Source organism: Ailuropoda melanoleuca, chromosome X (genome assembly GCF_002007445.2).
Source record: "Ailuropoda melanoleuca isolate Jingjing chromosome X, ASM200744v2, whole genome shotgun sequence".
Classification (NCBI taxonomy): Eukaryota; Metazoa; Chordata; class Mammalia; order Carnivora; family Ursidae; genus Ailuropoda; species Ailuropoda melanoleuca.
Genome location: NC_048238.1, coordinates 95,095,430 through 95,118,132, shown reverse-complemented (window position 1 = coordinate 95,118,132; position 22,703 = coordinate 95,095,430). Strand labels below are relative to the sequence as shown.

The following is a 22,703-nucleotide window of genomic DNA, read 5'->3' as shown; positions in this document are numbered from 1 at the left end:
GTCATGGGAACAGTCTTTTGACTTTTCGTCCAGGTGTCTTTCTCTTACCTTGTGCTGCACGTAGCTTTCCACACCCACAGTCACTCCAGGGAGGAAGAGCCCGGCAGCTATTAACCGAAGGACTTTTGATAGAGCTGGAAGAGCTCTGTGTCATATATTGCATGGTGTATATGTTGTATTTAGGTGGTATAAATGGAAGGGACAAATCCTTGTCAAAAATGTGTCCTCTCGGGGCGCCTGGGTGGCACAGTGGGTTGAGCACCCAACTATTGGTTTCAGCTCACGCCGTGATCTGAGAGTCATGGGATCGAGCCCCGAGTCGTGCTCAGCGCGGAGTCTGCTTGGGGTTCCCTCTCCCTCTCCCTCTGCCCCTCCTGCTTGTGCTCTCTCTCTTTCTCTCTCCAAAATAAATAAATGAATCTTTAAAAAAATGGGTCCTCTCTAAATGTCTTAGGACTGGAGACTGAACCATTAGAAGGTCATTTCTGTGGATCTGGAATACTCTGTAGTCCTATAGTCTTAATTCTGGGAAAATGGGCCTGGAAGCCAGGTTTAGTATCTTGGGGGAAGGGGACGCTGTGGAAGGAACAGTCAAGACAAACTCAGGAAACCTCATGGTTGTGCCAAACGCTGACTTTCAGGAGTAAAACAAATACTCCTGAAATCAAAGTTGGAAAGGGTGTTCTGGATTCCAGTATCCTCAGGCAGACCCAGAGAGCTCCCTCTCTTGGAATATGTACAGTTTCTGGCAGGCTGGGCATGGAACAAGGAAGAACGCAGAGTAGACAAACAGTGGAACAGAGATGTTGGGGAAACACCCTTTCTGCCCCCCCTCCCCCACCCCTGTGTCGATAAATACGGTTGTTTTCCAGATGGCCTTTTACCTGTTGGTGTCTTTGGGCACTGGCTCTGAAAAGCCGGTTCTGTTCCCAAGGTATCAAGATGGAGTGGTGACAGGGGGCTGGGCTCCCTGACACTGGCCTGCCATAGATTCACTATACTTCTGGACCATTTTCTTACTTGTCTCTTCCCTAGATAAAAATTATCATGCATCAAAGTTACCGGGTCCTGTCTCTGGACTTGCTCTAGTGATTCCCATGCCTGATCTCTTCTAATCCTTGTGTTGGCCTTTCTATACAGGGTGTTATCAGGTGCTTTCTGCTCTGAGGGGCCAGTGCCATACTGGGTGTTCCGTATGTTGAATGTCGTTACTGGTGTGGGCACTATACTTGTCCCCATTTTGCAGATGAGGGAGTCAAGGCTGGGAGCTTAGAGGCCTTGGCAGGGTCATGCAGTCGGTCAGTCAGTGAAAGAGGCCAGACTAGAACCCAGTCTGTGCGCCACGTGGGCTTATTCTGTGGCCCCACACCACGTCTCAGGCTTGTGTGTAGCAGAAGGCCGAGGCCAAGCATTTTAACCCAAGGAAAGAAGACAAGTAGCTTCTTTTGCCTAGGGCCTTAAGAAACATTCGGGCCTTTCTCCTGGCTTCTCCATTTCTACCCTCCCCCCGTCCCAGTTTGAACAGGAATCCTTTGTCTGGGGCTTTGTGGGCATGGGATCCCTTTCCATGTAGGGGACCCAACTTAGCGTGCAGAATAAGCTTTTTTCACTAGCATATACTGCATTTGGCCTTCAAAGACCAAATGAGGATGTGGCCCGGGGTCTGCACGGAGGTGGTGGGTAACTGAGCAATGGTATACTAGATCAGACCAGGATGAGGGTGGAGGGACATCCTAAGTGGGGAGAAGGTGGGAAATCAAGGGCCCCACAACTCCGGGTGTGGGAGTTGGCGAGAGGGTGAGAAAACCAATCCAGTGTTAGAAACTAGAGCGGGTGAATGGACAATTTGCTTGGCAGCTCTGAAACAGTGATAGGTAATTGGTTCCCACAGAGTGTATTATCTGCCACAGATTTGCAATCAGACCAAAACAATGTCGGTATGGGTCTTTTTTTTCAAACCATCCTTTGCAAAATTGGAGCATCTGTGTAGCTTTTATCTGGGAGTGTGTGGATCTTTCTGCTGAGATTGACAGCAATCACCAACAGTCCAGGCTCCTGGCAGATAAAGAAGCTGCATGAGCAGAAAGAGAAATAGGGGGTCAGTTGTGCATCAATTAGATTTTCAATTAAGTTTCCTTGTGTAACTTTTCCATCCTAAAGAAGCGGCCGTTCGATATTTCACAGAAACAAAGCCGTTTCACTGGACAGAATGACGACCAGCTGCATTTCAACACGGCTATTACCGTTTTGGCCATATTCTCACTTGTGTATCAGCTCAGAATGCTGGGCTCTGGGCTCGCTGAACTCCTAATGACATGTTGCACTGAGAAAGCAACTGGAGATTGCTGTACTCTTAACGAACTTGGCACCAAAATAAATGGCAAAACTATGAGAGAATTACAGAAGAGACTTTGCCCACGATCAGATGAGTCTTTGGTAAAACCAGGATTTAGAAACCACGGATCCTGATGTTCAGGCCAGGAATCTCTGACTTTTACAGCTTTCCACATTTCCTAGGTCTTCATTTGGATCCTTAATATCAAAGTGAATAGATAGCTTTACTTATATATATATATTTTAAATTTCTGAAGCCCTAGGCACCTACCCTGAGACTAGAAATCCGGGGGGGAGCTGGTGTTATCATTGGAGGTTTCTGGTTAGCATGACCCACCATCTGGGTTTCTGGGACCCTCACGTCTCCCCCAGTTCCCATTTTTCCAGTGATAAATATGTATTCCTTTCATTTTCGTCTTTTCCTTTCCCTGCTAATTTGACATTTAGGCCACAGCTGTCACTTGAGGAATATCTAGTCGCATCTTCTCAAACCCCAGCCCAGAGGATGGTTACCCTTTATTGCTTCTTCTCCATCCAGTGTCTGGGTCACGGGCATAATAACCACAGCTCCTTTTGTCGACCAACTGCTGTTGCTTTCCCACGACGTGACCTGCCGAGGGGTGATAAGTCCGATCTCGGCGTGTCACCCAGGCTAGCTGTCACAGAATGCTGTAGCGTCCAGTGAGAAAAACTCTAGGACACTGCAGTATTACAAAGCTGCCATTTAGAAACGCCTTGTTTTTACAGCACTGCGAAGTGCAAGCTTGTGGAGTTCTGTGGACAGCAAATGGCCCAGCTGAAATGAAGTCTATCTTACAGCCTTTAGGGGGGCCTTCCACGAGGAGAATTTGCGAATGCAAATAACGGCGGCCCCTCCAATCAAAAGGAGAATTCTTTGTAACATAGTTGTTGAATCTGATGCCGTTGGATATGTTCTCTATACATAAATAAAGACATAAATAAAATGGAGGAGAAAAGAAACTCTTTTCTAAGGCTAATAACATACAGAATATTTCTGTGGAACTCTTTTCCACGAAGATGGCTCAAAAAAAAAAATCTTCCATGAGATTGTAAATTACCTGAAGGCAGGGATTTGTGTCTGTTCCAGTCACTGCTGACCCCTCAATACCTATAATAATGCCGGGCACATAGGAAATACCAAACTTGTTTGTTGGGTGATTTTTTGGCAAATCTATTTGACACACAGCATTGTAGTAATTTTAAGTGCATGTGTGTTAATTTAATATACTTATATATATTGTAATACAATCGTCATTGTAGTGATATCTAGCATCTCTGTCACATTATACAATTACCCCTTCTTTTTATTAGAGAGCCCTTTTAGGAGCGCCTGGGTGGCTTAGTCAGTTAAGCATCTGACTCTTGATATGGGCTCAGGGTACTGGGATCGAGCCTCGCATCCTTGGACTCTATGCTCAGCGTAGTCTGCTTGAGATTCTCTCTCTCTCCCTCTCCGTCTGTCCCTCACCCTGCTCATGCTCTCTCTCTCTCTTTCTCTCTCTCCCTTTCTCTAAAATAAATAAATAAATCTTTTTTTTAAAGAGCCCTTTTAAAACATTCCATGTAAGAACATTCCCAAAGAGTTTGTGTGTGTGTGTGTGTGTGTGTGTGTGTGTGTGTGAATGAGTAAAACAGGTTCATAAAGTTAATTCCTTTTTTCTAATCAGTATGCTTTTCTTCTTCTTCTTCTTCTTTTTTTTAACCTTTTCTCTGCCTGGCCTTCGATTCATTTCTGATGACTGCCCACCCTTTTGATTGATGCACCTGTAATGCGTTCCTGGATCACCGTTGAAATTCCACTTCTGACAACTTGGATTCCCAGGTAAGGCAATGAACTCCCAAAAGTCTTCTCAGCGCAATCATCAGGCAAACGTTCATAGGCAGCTGAGAAATTTACATAGAAATTTTTTAAAAATCTCAAGAGATAATAGTTCCCCTGGTCAGAGTTAAATTTGCTCCAATCCCCATATAAATCAATTATGTACATACTTCTGTTATTTGAGGATTTCTATTAGTGCAGCAGAATGAAAATTATGGTACTGGAACGTGCTACATACTTGACATTGGAATTTTCTAGTACTAAGAATCAACATACAGCTTTATGTTTCCTTGTCGTTGTTTGTTCTTTTTTTATTTTTTCACTCAAAGTTGTGTTATGTTTTGTTCATGAGGCCGAGTGCAGTGGAATAGGTCCTAGCCTCTCTTTATTGTGTAGGAAAACTAGGTCATGGGGTAGGTCAGAACATTCTAGATTACTTCTTTCTTGCAGCTGGGCTCCAGATGGTAAGTCAGCTAATGGGGGTGTCTTGTCTAACAGAGATTTTGTCAGGCTCACGACAGTCTTAACAACTCACAGAACCAGGGAAGGGGGGCTTAGCCAGGAACTGATGATAAGAGTCTCTCTTAACTCACTTCGAGAGCATCCAGGCATTGGATGTGAAGAAGCACTTGTCCCCAGGCTGTATACCTCGCTTTGGGCATGAATGTATTATTACATTGTGATATCCCTTGTTCTGGCTGAATACACAACGAAAAGCTGATTTGAGTCCACTTGAACCCTCAAATTAGCAACTGACCCATGCACAAATTCCCAGTCCCTGCTGATATCAGAAATTCATGTAATAGAATTAGTGTTTTGTGACTCTTAAGACATATATTAAGAAAAAAGCTAAGCCTGTTTTGTTTGGTTGTTTGTTTTGCCTGGAGAAACATTGCTTACCTTGGTGGATGTCTTGTGTTTGGGGGAAGGGACTAGAGGGACGATTTATGTATCACTGTGTGTGCACTTGGAGTTTTCATCTTTTTGAAGAGCATCAGCAAAGTCTAATCATTCTTTTCTTTTCCTTTTGTTATTTGTGTTTCATATATTACTGATAATATTTTTTTTAAATCCCGTAAATTCCTCCTCAGTCTTTTCCATCAGGTGCCTCCATGTTAGTGATGCCATAGCATTTGGTTTGGTTTGGTTTTTGGTTTATTGACATTTGTGTTTTGCTTAGATCTCCATCTCTTTAGGGAAGGGCCTAGGAACGAGCATGACCGAGTGATAGCTCTATCATTCTCAGCCAATAGCCTGCCAGAGGTCTGGCTGTCACACTGCCTTGCCCACCTGAGCCCCCTGATTCACAATCCCTACTCCTGGAGAGGAGCGAATAGGGAGCAGAGTGGGGGAGCCATCCATGAGTTGTTTCCTTGTGGTTTGGGAAACTGGAAGAATACACAGTAGCAAAGCAAAATGGAAAACTTTTATTATTTTAACTCCTCTCTTACCAAGCTCTTGCTAGCACCTGGTTTTACTGTTCCTTTAACAGGTGGAGGATTTTTCAGATTCTAGATGCAGCAAGGTAAGTGACAATATATTTTTAGTTCAACTGAACCCAAGTAAGCTAGAATAAACAGATTCTACAGTCAGCTATTGGTTTGATTTCAGTACAATGAATAGTTAGATTTTGGCTTGGACAGTTTCTTTCCTGGGTGCTCTCTCACTCTCTCTCTTTTTTTTTTTATAAGTTTAAAACAGCTGAAACTACCCAGGCATGTAGTCTCAGGCCTGTAGAGCTGACCCAGTGCAGAAATGGGTGTTCAGGTCCAGCACCCCAGACAGTTGGGCAGTTGGCCATGAGCTCCTTTTTCTTGTCACTGAAATAAGATGACATAGTAGAGCGTTTTGTGAGGAACACCCCACCATCGACGAGGTGTTTTTCATAGTGCTTCACGCACGCCTGCCTGTCACTAGGCCGCTTGGTGGTTTAGGGAACAACTAGGTCAGCATTTCATGGAGAGAAAATCAATTATTTGAGAATATCAAGGCTTTTAAAGTGTGTAAATATGGAGCCTTGCAAATTAGAATAATCCCATAGGGGAGGGGCCTTTCTGACAGGAACTCTGCAACAGAGCAAATCTAACCAAACACAGGAAAGTTCCTAACTGTGGGGGTGGTGTACGTTTCGAGAACGCTCCAGAAGAGCACCTTTGCAGTACCCTCATATTGCAACCAGTGCTGAAGAGACTAGTGAGAATCATTAGCTAGCCTGTAAATGTGTGCGCTCGTTGCTTGGCCCACGGTTTTCTAAGATCACGATGCTTACCAGTACTGTGTTCGGACTATTAGAGGCTTACTGGCACCAGCAATGTTTCCCATTGTCTTTGCTTTCTCTTCTAGTCCACCTAACTACGGCCTGGCCAAAAGGGTTAGGGAGCAAAGGTGGTAGCCTTGGGATTCCTCCACTTAGGGGCAGATTCTCATTCAAATAGAATAGATGGGCCATTTCTTAAATACACAGTTTGGCTTTCAGAAGCTGGGCTTCCATATTCTCATTACGGCTCCAGTGGATTCGACAGCTGAGAATAGTAAATTCAGTCTTTAATTCCGTGGTCAGATTACAGTTCATTGTGATAAATGGTACAGACCCACACAGACTCCTAATCAAACAACATGAGTATGGGAGAGCATTTCAAGATTATAGACTGGATGTGTCGTGGTGGCCAGATACTACGAGTGGGGTGACTCTGCTGAAGGCCCGTCTCTGCTGTGAGCCTTGATTTCCTCATCTGTAAAATAAAAGAGTGGATGACCGTTAAGATAATGGCCAATAACATACAGGCTATTATCCCAGGAATTGGTTTAATGGGGGAAATGTTGAGAATTTCGTTTTCATTTTGCTTTAAAATTTACTGCACGATAGAAGCACGTATCTATACTGGTTTTGTTGTATCACAGAGTGAATCTTGTGCTCTATTTGGATTACGGCGCTGATCAGTTTGACTAGAAGTTATTGTGGAGCAATTTATACCTGCTCTTTGTTTGTGAGAGAGGAAGGGAGGTACAGATGGCGAGAAGGAACAGCTTTGGTAAATGTCGCTGGGGCCATTTTTAATGCTGGTGGGCTGAATGATACATGAAAACCATTTGCAAGGCTAGGATATTTTTCAACCACTAGTAAAATAATGAAGTAAGGATTCATTTGGTAATCCCCACTGCACATGCAGTTTGAGAAATATACAAGATTATGATGATCTCTGCCTCATAATTAACAATTTGCATAAATGCTTGCTATTATTTAGTTGTCTTAATGGATTCTGTAATCCAGGGAAAGAAGAGAACAATCAGTGGAAGCCATCCCCAATGCCTTGTATTATTGCTACGCACACGCACAATTAACAGTGATACTAATTGTTTCAGACCAGAACCTCATTTGTTTTCCTATAGACAGCAAAAACACTAATTGCCAGAGTGTCACTGTCTCTCTCTTTTTCCGACAGCCAGCCATATTATAAGGTCTGCAGTTGCTTGTAAGCAAATGATTTGGCTGGATTTCAGTGTATCACTTTGTGATGGAGTTTCCAAGTTTCTGTTTAAGTTAGTGACCAATGGTTCGCACCACCAAAGATGATTTTTATAAGATTTTAACTGTAGGCCTCTATACGTTTAAGGAAGACAAGGGTGCTGAGGTACCAACCAGTTCTGCTGCTGCACTCGACATTCCACTCCATACTCCACATCTTCAAAAGTACTGACATGAGACATGCTCATGAGAATCAGAGAAGTTCAAGGCTGGAGGAGGTTGTTAGATCACCTGTCAAATTCCTTCACTTTTCAAATGAGTTGGACTGTCCATCATTTGGATGTCAGGAACAGCCACCAAATCAATGACGCCACACTTTCTTTTTTTTTTTTTTTTAATGTTCAAACCATTGGGAGCTATGATAGTAAATACATTTGACTTATAACGGGCTGTTTTAGAATCCTATGGCTTCAGCTTCTTCTCTAAAAAGCTGAATCAGATTTTTAAAAAATATGCCTTTGTAAGGTTACCCTAAACAGAGCCGTCATGTTGACGGTGTAGGTGTGAAAGGGGATGTCCTAGGCAAAGCACTTGGCAATGGGAGACCGTCAATCACTATCAGCTCTTTCCTCGTGCACAGAGGACCCAGCTCACGTCCCCACGGCCCAAGTGTTCCTTCACTGCTTTTAGAGTCAGTCCGTCCTCCGGTCCAATCCTGGCACTACCACTTTCTCGCAGCGTGACCCTGAGTAACTAATTTAACATATGGGCTGTCAGTTTCTGCACATGTAAAGTGTAGCCACTTTATAGCTTTATTGCAAAAATTAAATTGAAATGAGGCCTATCAAGCGCTTGGCACTGTTCTTGGCACATTATAAGCCATCAGTATGTGGTAGTGGTTATTACCACCGTTATCTGACACACCCAGTGCAGTCCTACATCTAATATTTAATCTTATGGTAGTTTGGGGTACAGGCATATACACTTAACCACATCTGTGGTTCCATGTGGGCACACAGAGTCCACAAGACTGACATCGGAAGGCTGCTTGCCTAAAGGTTATTTATGACGGCCATGTTTCAAAATCCAATGGCTTCTTCTGTGGCCTCAGTCTTCTTGAACTCTTTGGAGATTCTAGTGTTCTTGCACATCTTCTTTAGCTCGAAAGCATTCATCATTTACCTTGGTTCACCTTTTCTCTTCTTCTCAATGCTTCTTAAGTTTCCTTAGTTGGGAAATGAATGCGCGCGTGCACACACACACACACACACACACAGCCTCTCCTTCCCCCTCATGCGTTTAAATGGAGCAATTCCCAAGGTCCTGTCATTGATCTGCTTCTCTTCTCTTGCTATGTTCTCATTCTGGGTAACTTCATCTACCCACATAGCTTCACCTTTCACCTCTACACTAATGATTCCCAAATTGACCTCTTCAATCCTTAACTTATTCCGGAGCTCCAGGCTAACTCCAATTTCCAATTGCCTGCTGAGCATCTCCAGGGCAGGATATCCTAGGAGGCTGAAGTGTAGTCTGGCTTTTGTCATCCGCCTCAGGAATACAGATGGGGGAAATCTAGCTTCAAGAAGTAGTAAGAGCTGAAAACGCGGAAGAAGTGCTGGACATTAGTCTAAGCAGATGTGAAATGAGGCTAGGTTAGGAAAGTGGTTCAAAATGAATTTTCCAGGGAAAGCATGACAAGTAAACTGTGCCTTTCTGTTATGATGAACTTGGAGATGTAAATTGGAGCTCAAACTTTAAAAGTGTATGTTTTCTAGGGAGAAGGGAATAGCTTCCCTAATGAAAATTGAGTTCAAGTTTTAGGTGCTGGAAGGTTGGCGTGTTTGAGGGAAATGTTAATTAAAGGTATCTTTCTGGGGATGATTTCCATGGTTAATCTTGCTTTGGTGTTTTGTTACACAGACACGCGTGCCAAGAGGAAGGATAATGTATTCAACCCAGATGAGCACGTGGGAATTTGGAGAGCACGTGCACGCACACATACGTACGCACGTGCTGGGCCAGATGGGCCTGAGATTTTTGAATGTGTGAACGTAATTCCATAAAAGGGTAGATAATTTTTTTTCCTTGATTCAGTCTGCAAATATTTACTGAATACCTGGTAGATGCCATGCTCTCTGTGGACCAATGGGGCTATGAATATAGAACATATAAAGTATCTGTCCTTAAGTGCCTAATACATTTTTCTTTAGTTATATGCAAGTACATTGAGAGTTTAATTTGGTCTAGAAATATCTGCAGCTGTGACAAACTGTTCAATGACTATAACCTTGCAGACAATCTTAATGACCAAAGAGGAACTTAAGGGAAATAAGACAATGCTAAAGTGGGAAAAGAATGTGCATAAATTCGAATTAGAAATTGATCACTTCCTTTAAATTTAGTAAATATTGAATTACTTTGGGGTTTTACATTTCTAGCTGGCTTTCAGTGTTTCAGGCCAGAGTAAGAATGATTATGTCTAACTCTAAAATTTAATTAGAGCAAAGGGATAGACAAATCCTGGTTAATGTGTATAGTATTCTTTGTAGGAGAATTCTTTGTAAATGAGCTATTCTCACCACAACTACTGACCCGGCTTGTAGCTTCAGCACAGGAAGCAGTATTCCTTTTGAAGAAGGATGACCCCATACCCAAAATTACTGATATTCTTCCAGTTGAGTTACTGCCCTATGGAGTCTTCAGAGGCCATCTTAGCCTCCAAATTGTAATGGCTCTGACCTCAGGTGGGATCTTGGCCTTCATCGGTGCACCCCAGCCTCTTCTTCTGAAATTTAGCGTGACCCTTTGTTTGCAGGTCTTAAATCGAAGTGTTCTTGGTCCCAAGTTGTCAATTTCAAAGTCGCCTTCATGGTGATTCTTAATTCCCAAAGATCCTCGTGGCATTTGTAATTCCGAAAACCTACTTTGATGCCCCAGAGCTCTTACTATGGATATGTAGATGGACCAGTGCCTTTCATTCCATCAGCACCTACTGCCTTCGGGACTCTCATGGCATGAAAGCTCTTGTAATAATGCTGCATATATTGACCAGTGTTATTTTATTTTTTTGCCCTACATTAGTTAGAGACATTGGTATACTGCTCTTGTTGTGATTGGAAGAAAGAATAATAAAACCATCCTTGAATTTATAGTCTTGGATGTCTTTGGTTTGCATCAACCCTAGTCTGACTTCTTCTACCATGATCAGATTTATTCACTCTGTGTGCATCTACTGAGGGCTTACATGTTTTAGGCACTGTTCTAGGCGCTGGAGACAATAAGACAGACACTGTTCCTGTTCTTGTGTTTCTTTTTTTTTTTTTTTTTAAAGTAGGCTCCATGCCTAGTGTGGAGCCCAATGTGGGGCTTGAACTCACGGCCCTGAGATTGAGACCTGAGCTGAGATCAAGAGTTGGACGCTTATCTGACTGAGGCACCCAGGCGCCCCACTGTTCCCGTGTTACTTAAGGGGTATATGCACATATGTTGGAGGGAAACTGAAAACAAACAAGTATACAAGTAAATGAACAAGCTAATCTCGGAGAGAGACAAGTGCCATGAAGAAAATAAAACAAAGTGGATGGACGGTGATGGGATGGGTGGGGAGTGATCAGGGCAAATTTTGCTCTTTGCTTGTGTCCATTTTGTACAGACCTCACAAATACTTTGTCCAGGCCTTTTGGTTTCCTCTATTTCATAGTGGATTTGGTACTAATTCTCAGTTTGCTGCTTTTGGGTACTCTATCCTTGGGACCACCTTCCTTTAACTAGCCCTGAAATATAACCCAATATACCTTCTTCTTAGACTTCTGTTCTATACTTTTCTTGTCCTTGTCAGCATCATAATTCGGCAGGTTCACCCTCTCCCCTGTCATAGACCATCCAGGGGCCTACTAACCCCTTAGGGATATTTCACTTGATCACTCAAGGCATTTTTGTTACTCAAGGCAAACTACCTGTCGAAAGAAAAACACAAACATTGAAAGTTAGTAATTGTGGTGGCATTTGGCTTTGCCCACTTCTGCAGAGGGAAGAGCCCTGGTGAAGACTACACTACAAATGATCCGTGTGATCTGAGACAGAGGACTTCCTCTCTCTGAGCCTGTTTGTTTTCGTCTATAAAACCACTGTTTGAAAGTAGATGGTCCCTAAGGTTCTTTCTAGCTCTAAAGTGGTACAATTAGTTGTTTTCAGAGACACGGGCCAAGATTTCTTTCCAACATTCTGTGTAATTTTGTAAAGTGGATGTGTAGGAATATTTTCTCGTATAATCAGAGTTGCTTAGATTAAGCATAAGTTTTCCGGCAAAAGGCAGCTTTACAATTCTTGTAAATGTCACAAGAAGTTAAAACATCGCATCTTGTTTTAACCTTGGCCAGCTAGGGCAGCAATCTAACACCACAGATGCAACTGTCAGCTTCTTAAATGTGAATATCCGAACACTCACTGTCTCTTCAGCTTGCCCACAGGAACTCTTGAGAAAAAACCAAATACCATGAAAATGAAGGAGGGTGTGCTAAATTGTCTTCAAAATGACATGACGCACGTGTTGCCCACGAGTGAGTTAGATGCCAAGAAAAGCACGTTAACTCTTAGAGGGCCACTTGGGATGGTTCCAGCCATCACTGGGCCGTCTTCCCTGGTGCCCCGCTGAGGCTCAGTGAGGAACTGAGGTACAAGTTGGGAGCTTGCCTTCCCTGACTTCCCCACACCCTCCCGCATCTGCTGCCGTGGACTTTGTGGGAGAAGATGGGGAAGCGGGAAGGGTGGCTGCAGAGAAGGCAGACCGGATACGAATCACTACCATCCGAAGTACCCTTGGAACGCCCTTCTCTGTTGCCACTCTTCCACTTACTATTCCAACACTCCACCATGTTCTAAACACGGCGTGACTCAGGGAGTGCCGTCTCTTAAAACTCCAGAGAGAAGCTGGCCGTGATTTTGTGGCAAGAGAGTCTGAAGGAGAACAGGATCCAAGAGGGTTTAGAAACTCCAGAAAGCTCCTGTGTAATTTCCAGTCACAGGATTTGGACATAGAAGAGGAAAGGGATCTTATGGAAAAAGGCGAGGAAGACAGCCCAGGGAGCTCCCGTATGGCTCCAATGTAAAAGGCCATCATGTTGTGCTGGTGAGGAACCAGATGCCCACCGAGACAATGACTCACCTAAGTACACACGGTTAGCGGCAGACCTGAGACTGGTCAACTGCATCCTGCCGGGCCCCTCGATTTGCAATTGCCTATGCTAACCGCCCTTTGTTGCTTACTTCTGCTCTTTAATCCTTGGTGCTACTTCTGTTCACAGCACTTGTAATTCATTATTCTCAAAGAACTTTATCAATGAAGGTGAGCAAAATCCCTTAGCGATAGGTAAAACACGTTTTGCTTGGGGGGGTCTGGGGTCAGCTGATAGAAGTAGGTGCCATAGAGGAGAGAGTGGCTGGATTGCAAATGGAGCCTAAGACTCCAGATTCACTAGAAACAAATGCAGAAGGGGAGATTGTGGCTAGAGGCTGGGGGGCCACAGGTAAACGTATTCATCATCGCTTTAACACCCATTCTTGATTACAACTCTCCCTCAAAAGAATCAAAAGTCTTTGATTTTAGGTTCTTGGTTCCTTAAATCCTTTGTCCAGGTGTATTTGTTGCCTCTGCCTTATCTTTCTATTTCACGATTCTAGATTTTTTTTGTCTGCAATATTTTCCATTAGTTTGGTCTCAATGTCTTATCCAGGGCATTTGTAGTACAGCTATATATCACTGGAGATCTAATGTGCACGTATAATGGGGAACACTATTTCACAAGTTAGAAATTACTAGATTATTTCTTTCCCCTTCCAGAGTTGAAATATTTCCGACTTGGCAAATGGCCCTTCTTCGAAATCCTAAAATTGCACTAGGAAAAAAAAATGACTGTCACCGTGGCACCATGGGGCTTCCTGTCCCTTCACTTTCATTGGCTTATCGTCCAATTTTCTCCATTGATTTTCCAGACACTCAGAATTGCCTCATCAGCCAGACACTGGAATTATAAGGGGCTTCATCAAGGCCTTATGTGGTTTGAAAACTTCTCAAACTTTCATACTTTGGGCCATGGGTATGCTAGAGACCGTGTGTAAATGGCATTTTGCAGAACATCAGTCTTCTCACGGCTTCTACAATTTCCGACTTGATTTCTGCTTGCCACAGGGCACAGTTTACCTTCTCTTCTCTGGGAGCCCTTGTTCATTTGTCAGGAGCCCTAAAAGGAGGCTGCTCGTGGACAGCCAGGGAATGTCAGAGTCATCCTAAACTGGCATAAATGGGCCTTTAAATGGCCTCTACTGATTGTTTCTATATTAAAATGGAAATGCACAGAAGACTTTATGAAGAGCCCGTACCTAGTCTTTCCACCATTTTTTTTCATATGAATTGATCTGACAATGTCATGGATGATGCATGAGGCAAAATAAAGAGTCTCTTAAGCCCACTGCAGCTTGTTTGCATGAAAAAAATACAAGCTACAGGGAAAAAATGAACATTATGTGATGCTTTAGGCAGGAGCCATCTTCTGACTTGCGGACACCTTTCAGATGATAGCCTTCTTTCTGAACCTATGCAGAGGAAAGGGGTCACTGTGATATTCTTTCGCACAAATAGCCTTTCTTGACTAATTAATGAGAGTTATTTTTTGGTTATATAGGAAACAGAGGGTTTTCTGAAATTCAGAAGGGTGAAATAAACTAAGAGAGCTCAAAAAAAGTAATTACTGATAAACTGTGAATGCTGGTATCTTTTATGAGAAGATGAAATAAGATGGGAGGATGGGAACCGTACGATGAAGACCCTCTGAAAACTATACAATGCTATACCATTGAAGAGCCATGTGATTTCACGCTCCACGATCATAAAATGTAACGTGAAACCATCCACCAGGAAAGTTCCGCAAGCTTCATTGATTCCTTTTTATATGAGCACCTTCAATGTCTCTTTCCCAATGCTAGTAAAATACTTATAAATAAAAGAATACTCTTGAGGTTGATTTGAAATTCAATCCACATGAACTACAGTTTAATGTGAGTACCTGAGCAGTGCATTTCTAATCTGAATGCAGAGTGAAAGCAGAATAACTAGGGCATGGTCCCCTCTCCCAACCTTCCGTCCTACAGCAATTTGAAGCACAAGAACTCTGATTTCCTCTTCTCACGGAGGAGGTGTTTCACATCTTGGCATGAGTACTTTTGTTCATGGTTCTTCATAGCCTGCAATCGTAGGTTGGTTGGCACTGAATCATACTGAGACCAAAGGCAACAGGAGATGGCCTTCAGTGGCTTTGAGGGCACCAGGAGGAAACCTCCAACTTGGGTGATTATCTTGTCCTGTGGTTGAAGATTTGCTATTAATTGATTAATCCGTTCTGTCATGACAGATGTATTATTTATTGAGCATCTGCCAGAACCCAGCACTATTCTTAGTGCTAAGGATTCGGGGAGCTTACGGTCTAGTGGTAGCTATGGACTATCCAAAACAAGCAAGTCAAGAAAGCATGTCCAGATTGTAATCGATGTCATGAAGGAGATAAGCAGAGGGTTAGGAGAATGTGTAGCCCTTGGAATAAACTCAGTGGGGACAAATTTTGTCCTTTGTGGGGGTATATGGTTTTTGGAATCGTCCAAAATGATATGGAGCCCAGTCTCCTAAATAGGGTAGAAGATCAACTTGATTGATAATGATTTGGGCCCCAAACGAGGGTTACATGTAATTAATGTAATATTTCTGAGTGCCGATGAAACATATACTATGCTGAGTAGTCTTGGGCACTTTTGTGTTTTTAAATGCAGCGGAAGGATCGGAACAATGGCTGTTGTCCTTCAGTGAACATTTAGGCATCTGTAGCTGTCAGCAGCACTATTTCCCTCTCTTTAAATCTGGCCCATTTTTGTCATCATTGGCAAATGTACTTTAACTACTATGTTGGTAAAAAATATCATAGGATTAGGAGTGGGGCAATAAATAAACATTTAGAGATATCCCGAATATTGTAGTACAGCTGTAATAGGCAAAATTTGATGATGACAGCTTATAATTTAGTCCCTTCATCTTATTAGTCCACATAAAGTGACATTTCATTTACGCCATTTTGTATCAAATAAATCTGTAGAACGCTAATATACCCTTTGGATGAGATTCAGTTGGTTAGCGTGTAGGAAAAGAGAAAATGTTTATAAGCAACGGTGTGTCCCCACTAAAGGAGAGCTAGCGAAGATCGTTTTGTAAGATGGGAGGAAGCCAGTGATTGGCGTGTAATCTTATCTTTAGCGTGATTTTAGTCCCCTGCTTTGAGAAGCTTTGATCTGCCCCTCGGGTGTTTACTTGAGCAATGAACGGCCTTGCCAGACATTGTGCCCGGCACTGGGGGTACAGAGGTGAATCAGAGAGAGACCCTGCCTCTGTGGTACCACGGTTGAATTGGGGAGACAGATAAACTTGAAGGAACCTGGGGCACGTGAATCCAAAGGTACGCGGTTGGTTCCTCAGAGACTGCTGTAGCTTGAGGTTGTTGGGTCAGCGGCCAGTGGGAAAACTAGTCTCTGAGTCGCTATAGCAAGTCACGGAGCAGGGATGCTCATTTTCTTTGCCTCCAGTAAATCTCTTTGCAGCCTTGGCATCATTCACAGGCATCCGTATTAAATCTATTTGCCATTTTTCAAAGACGGATAGAGTGGTGTGACCTAGCTTCAAAATAAGTAGGCTTTAGAGGGAATATTCTTGAGTTTCTCCTTGAATGTGGAATCAGGCTGAGTCAGAATACCTCTCAGCTGACCTCTTGTGAGGAGCCAGCCTTGATTTTCATTTCTTTTTTTTTTTTCCTTTTTGCAACACCAGCTCCATTGCTCGCAGCAACTGCAGCTGAAAGCACGGATTCCTTGCCTGTTTACGTAAGACAGTAAATAGGCCCTGAGCAGAGGATTAAGAGAGCCCTGTCTTCTGGGAGCTTATAATCTGAAACAGACAACAAACTGAAAAGAATATCCATCACACCTGATATGCTCATTTCCCTTCTCATATAAATTCAGAGAAAACAGAAAGTGGCATGTCACATTCTACAGGATTTGTAAAGCCTCTGGAGAGTGTTTTCTCTCTTTTTGCGACTTTTCAAGTTGAAAGCAATTTTGTATATAATATGCAATAGGTTACAGGGTTATTTTTTTTTAATTGGGGATGAGAATGCAAGCAATTTTTTCTTTCTTTCTTTTTCTTTTCTTTCTTTCTTTCTTTTTTTTTTTTTACTATCAACAAGTTACATTGGAAAGTATGGATCAAATTAAAAGTGGATTCTCAGTTTGCCGTGGGGAAATATGTGCTGTATTTCAAATACTCTAAGGTCGGGGTCAACTCGGAGGTAGAAGAGGTATCATAAAACTTTAATGTAAGAAACTAGCCTTGAGGGGCGCCTGGGTGGCACAGCGGTTAAGCGTCTGCCTTCGGCTCAGGGCGTGATCCCGGCGTTATGGGGTCGAGCCCCACATCAGGCTCCTCTGCTGTGAGCCTGCTTCTTCCTCTCCCACTCCCCCTGCCTGTGTTCCCTCTCTCACTGGCTGTCTCTATCTCTGTCGAATAAATAAAAATTAAAAAAAAAAAAAAAAGAAACTAGCCTTGAGATATTTCCTAGTTGTAATAATCCCACAGGTGAAAGCAACATCTGTGGAATTAATAAACGTGCTTAGTTTGACATTTTTGCAAAAGGAGATATTACCAAAACATGACCAAAGCTTGGAGCTTTGGTGAAGTAACAGGAGCTAAGACTTTATGTTACGAGGATGTGATCAGTTGTGAGAAAATGGTGCAGAAGTAGGACATATGTCAGGGCACCTGGGTGGTGCAGTCGGTCAAACGACTGACTCTTGGTTTCAGCTCGGGTCGTGGTCTCATGGCTTGTGAGATTGAGCCCCACGTTGAGCTCTGCACTCAGCACAGAGTCTGCTTGAGTTTCTCTCTCGCTTTCCCTCAGCTTCTCACCACCCCCGTCTCCCTCTGAAATACATAAACCTTAAAAAAAAGAAGTGGGACACGTGCCAAACTAAGATTAATTTCCCCCAACTCGTGTGTAGGTGTGAAAGACAGACTGAGAGAGGAGCAGATATGTAGAGATAGAGAAAGACCAATGAAGTAGCTAGAGGCAGCTAGAGATGGACAGAGACCGAGAACTGAAAAATCAGCCAAGCGAGGATCACATCTCGACTCTGCTGTTGCATTCACCGTGAGACCCCATTTAAGTCACTTCTGTCTGGGGCTCGGTTTCTCCAGCTGTCAAACGAGGGGGTTGTGTTAGAAGATCATTCTGGAGAACTTAGCAACTCTCTAGTTCTCCCCAGAGGGTGCTCGGGAAATGAAAGGGCCAGCAGGTGGGTAGGCAGCAAATGTACAGAGGCAGGCAAGCAGACAGACAGACACACTGGCTGCCTACGTGCATAGGCTAGCTTAAGGATAGGAGCAGACCAAAAATTACGGTGGGCCAGCGGACCATGAATCACAAAGAGCACTGGCCAGCACCACAAAATCACCCCACGGCTTTTGCCGTCGCTCATGGCCATCTGAGGAATTGGCAGTTTCCCTTGTGTGGTGCAGGCCTCGCTTTCTGGGGCCCAGCACGGAGTCATTTTCAGACTGGCTTGGTCATCCCTTTCCTCTACAGGCTCGCAAGTGTAGTTTTTGAGGCTCTGTAAATGACCCCTAACACCCAAATGGAAGGAGGCCTCGGATGTCAGGCTTTGTACATTGTGACCAGTACCTCAGCTTTCCCAGCGAACCTTCTGTCAGAGGGAGGGGTGAAAAGTGGCTTCGGGACGAGGAAACCCGAGTAACCCACCATGCATTTGCTTGCCCAACTTTCTGGCTGGACACCTACCTGTCTGTGTTTCTAAAGCTCGACAGATAATTTTGATCACAGTGTGTTCCCCAGGCTTTGAAATTGTCCTGCTTTTAAACTTTTGTGAATTTTACTTGCAGGGTTAGAGAAGTGATGAGAATAATTAGTACATGTCGGGCTTCCAGCCAGCGAGTGTCTTTAGTAAGGAACTAACATTGTACCTAGCAGACAAACTGACTGCAGATAAAAGGTGAGGATTTGGGCAGGTTTTAGTATCTGGTATTTTTTTTCCTACTTTCATTAGTTTCTGCAAGAAACAAAACAGTGTGATTCTCTTGCTTTGCTTACAATTTACCCTCTCCCTCTAAAATAATAGCCCAAGAATTTAGCTTGAGAGTGCATGGCCTGACAGTAGGTCCCCCACCAGGGGAACCTGATGTGATGTTGATCTCTTGAGAAGCTTCTGTGGCATCCAGGATGCCATTTTGTGTTTATGACAATCTTCACATTCTGATTCTAGCAAACGTTAGAAGAAAAGCAGCTCCATCAAAAATGTGTTTCCTCAGTGAAAGATAGCTTATCAGGATAACAGAATAGATAGCATACCCATCAGGATAGTATTTTCTTAACCAGTTTTTGCCAGGACTAGAACCACCACATTTGCAGGCCAAGGGAGTCCTAAGAACAAAGGCCTGGGTGAGCATGATGTGTGAGGACTCTGGTGAAGAGGCCAGGCTGGCTGCAGACCAGTTTGCTCTTACACCATCTGGGTGACGGTGTCGGTTGAGCCATGTGGAACCTACTTGGCCAGGACGCTGACAGGCTGGGGACAGCCTTCAGTCCCACGTAAGTCTCTGGCCTCACCTCTTCCCTGGGCTCCAGACTCGTATGACCAACACCTGCACCACATCTCCACTGGGAAGCTTAACTGGTATCTGACACTTCCCCTGCCCTAAAGCAGACTCCTGAGCTTTCCCGAAAACATGTCCCTCTCATCTTTCCCATCTCAGTAAATGGCACCTATGTCCTTCCAGTTGCTCTGGTCAAAATCCTTGTTATCTTTCACCTTTCTTTTTCTCTCCCAGGCCACATCTAATCCATTAGCAAAGTCTGTCTACTCTGCCTTCATAATATGGCTAGGATCTGACCACCTCCACTGTCCCCGTCCAAGCCACTGTCATTTCTTACTTAGGCTGCTGTAAAAGGCTCTGGCTGGTTCCCCTGCTTCCACCACTGGTTCCCTGCAGGCTCTTCTCCTCCCAACAGCCAGGCCGATGGTCCTTTAAAATGTTCATTCAGATCTTGTCACTCCCTCTGTTCAAAACCCTATTGTGACACCCATCCAAGATGGAGGCCTCCCCAAGGCCTGCAAGGCCCTGTCCAGTCTGGCCCCTGTTCCTGGTCAGACCTCATATTTTATTACTCTGCTCTGTGCCCATTTCTCTCTAATCACACTGGTCTCCTTTGTTTCCTTCATGTATACCAGACCGGCTGCTACCTCAGGGCCTTTGCTCCTCTCCCTTAGCCTGGAAAGCTCTTCCCCTAGATATTGGCAGGGCTCGCTCCTTAAGTTAAATCAAGTCTTTCCTCAAATGTCACAGGACTAAGATTGCCAAGAAGTCTGATTCTTAAAAAGAGGTCACTGGACTTGGCCAACAGGCAGCCACTGCTGATCTTGAAGAGAACAGCTGCGCCCGGCTCTGGAAGAGGAGACAGGTTGTTCTCTAACCATCTGCGTCTCTTATTAGACTGCGTGCTTCTTGAGTTCCCTGCCGTTGTCTCGTTCACCTTGGCATCTCCAGCATCAGGCACAGTGCCTGACACCCAGTAGGTTTTCAGCTAGCATTCGTGGAATGAGGGCACAAGTCTTATTTTGAAACAACTGCTTCAATGAAAACACATTAAATCGCTGAACGCCGTGATGGCTGCCTCACTTTGTTTCAGGGAATGTGGTTGTAAAGTAAGACCTGCGCCTTCACTGCAGACCCCGTTCCCGAGCACCGACATGTGACCTGGTGCTAAGCACGTGATTTAGAGGTGGTCCGTGCACACAGGGCTGGGGAAATGGAAGCTGAGACCATCCTAGGTTTCTTAAGGAGATAAGAAAGTTCAGTCTCTGCTTGTGTATTAACTACCTCACTTCCCTTTGAAAATCTCCCTTTTCATTTCATTTATTTATTTATTTATTGGGGGGGCAGGGCAGAGAGAGAGAATCTCAAGCAGGCTCCACACTGGGTAAAGAGCCCAATGACATGGGACTGGATCCCAGGACCCTGAGATCGTGACCTGAACCGAAATCAAGAGTCGGATACTTAACCAATTGAGCCATCCAGGTGCCCCTGAAAATTCCCCTTTTAGAGGCACTGGAAGGGTTATTTAGATTCATAAGCTATCCTCGGGGTTAAGCAAAATCTTAATGACTTTCAGAGTATTCATATAGTTAACAGCTGGTGGTAAAAAAAAATATATTTAAATACATTTAAATATGTTGCCCCAATAATTTAAACTGCGTTCAACCTTCATTTCCTTTATCTCCCTCCTTTATTTAGCAGCAGTGCTAAAGTTCAAAACAAACATGGGAATGCCTTTTCTTCTCATATGCTGCTCCCTCTTTCAGGCTCTGACCTCTGAGATCCTTCCCTAAACACCAGTTAAAGAGGGTTGGCCTTTCCCAAAACCCTTTGTTCCTAAGAGCCTGCTTTCCTTTGCTGTCTGAGAATTATGTATGGTTCCTTCTGCAGCATGGGCTGACAGAGCCCTCCGGGTCAGTGGCTGGGAAGTCTTTTTACCTGTAACGGGAAGAAAGACAGGACCATGAGTGTGGCCAAGAATAGGTAGTCACTCTACCACCCTTTGAGGTCTTTTCATATCCCTACAAAAGAGGATCAAATGAATACTAGGAGCACCTGGGTGGTTCAGTTGGTTAAGTGTCTGCCTTCGGCTCAGGTCATGATCTCAGGGTTCTGAGATCGAGCCCTGCGTCAGGCTCCCAGCTCAGTGGGGAGTCTGCTTCTCTCTCTCCCTCTGCCTGTACCCTGGCTCATGGTCTCTGTCTCTCTCTCTCTCTAATAAATAAAATCTTTCTAAAAAGCAAACAAAAAAATGCATACCAAACAGTTGCATGTCATCCAGATGCATTCAACAAACATTTGCCAGGTGCCAGTCGGCCTGGATGGGAAGGAGATGGGGGAAATGCAGAAATGAAACCCAGTCCACATCCCCACAAAGCACCCACAATCCGCAAAACGTAGAAATAAAGATAAACATGTGGACAGATCTTATGATTCAATGTGATAAAATCAGATCTGAACAGAGTGGAGCCAAGAGGAAAAGATTGATTTTGCCTGGGGCTGGAGAGCAGCCGACAGGACACAGAAGGCAGCAACTGTCGGTTTTCAAAGAGAAGCAGGAGCTTGCCGGGAGGAGAAGCTTGGAGAAGCGCAGCCCAGGCAGAGGGAGCCTTTTGTAAAGGCCTAGAAGTAAGGACAAGCACAGAGAGGTCTAGGAAGAGCAGTGCGGTGCCCTGTAGAGCGTGTGTGGGGCTGGGGTTTCATCAGGAAGGGTCTTGGATGCCAGGCCGAGATGCAGACCTGATTTGGTAGGCCATCGGAAGCCATCGGAAGTGAGCAAGCAGGAAGGGCTAAAATGGCCGTTTTGTCCAAAGATAATAATGGCGCCCGCGTGGAAGAGAGGAGGGGACGGCTCAGTGCCGCGATAGTTCTTACACCCTCCCACCATCAGCACGCTGACCACACCAACACAACTCTGAGCAGGAAAGGGGACATCGGGCAACCTGTGCCTGGGCAGAAGAGCTGCCATCCCATCACTTGTCCCCCTCACTGCCTGTGACACCGAGTGTGGGATGGGAGCTCCATGTTCCAAGGCAAAAAGCCCTCCGTAGGAGACTGTTTGTAATCAGGCCTAAAATTACTTCATTATTGGAACCTGTGTTTGATCTGGATGAGGAGCTGGGTTAAGAAATCAAGTAATCAACCCCTGAAATTGTAACCATAAATTGTTCTATAAACAACCAGCTTCCCCTGCCTCCCCGAGCCCAAGTAACAAACCTGGAAACAGATGCTTTTCCTGTTGTTTGACCTCCCAGGGGTTTTAGGCGGTGCTTTTGAGTCACCCACAAGTCAGAGAGCCATGCCTGCCTGTAGACCGCGGTGCCCCCTCTCCCCTCACATATGGGCCACTCGTGTTCTATCTT

At 44.3% G+C, this 22,703-nt stretch overlaps 1 protein-coding gene across 2 annotated transcripts in view; it reads left to right on the top strand.

Moving 5' to 3' along the window:
- HS6ST2 (heparan sulfate 6-O-sulfotransferase 2) overlaps positions 1-22,703 on the top strand; it is a 453,517-nt gene that overhangs the window by 210,807 nt on the left and 220,007 nt on the right. The window contains exon 3 of one of the 2 annotated variants that reach the window (XM_034650024.1): positions 5,667-5,699. The exons of the other annotated variant lie outside the window; for it this stretch is intronic. Coding sequence (XP_034505915.1) covers positions 5,667-5,699 — 33 coding nt within the window. The remainder of the gene's footprint in view (positions 1-5,666; positions 5,700-22,703) is intronic. 2 annotated transcript variants of the gene reach the window in all.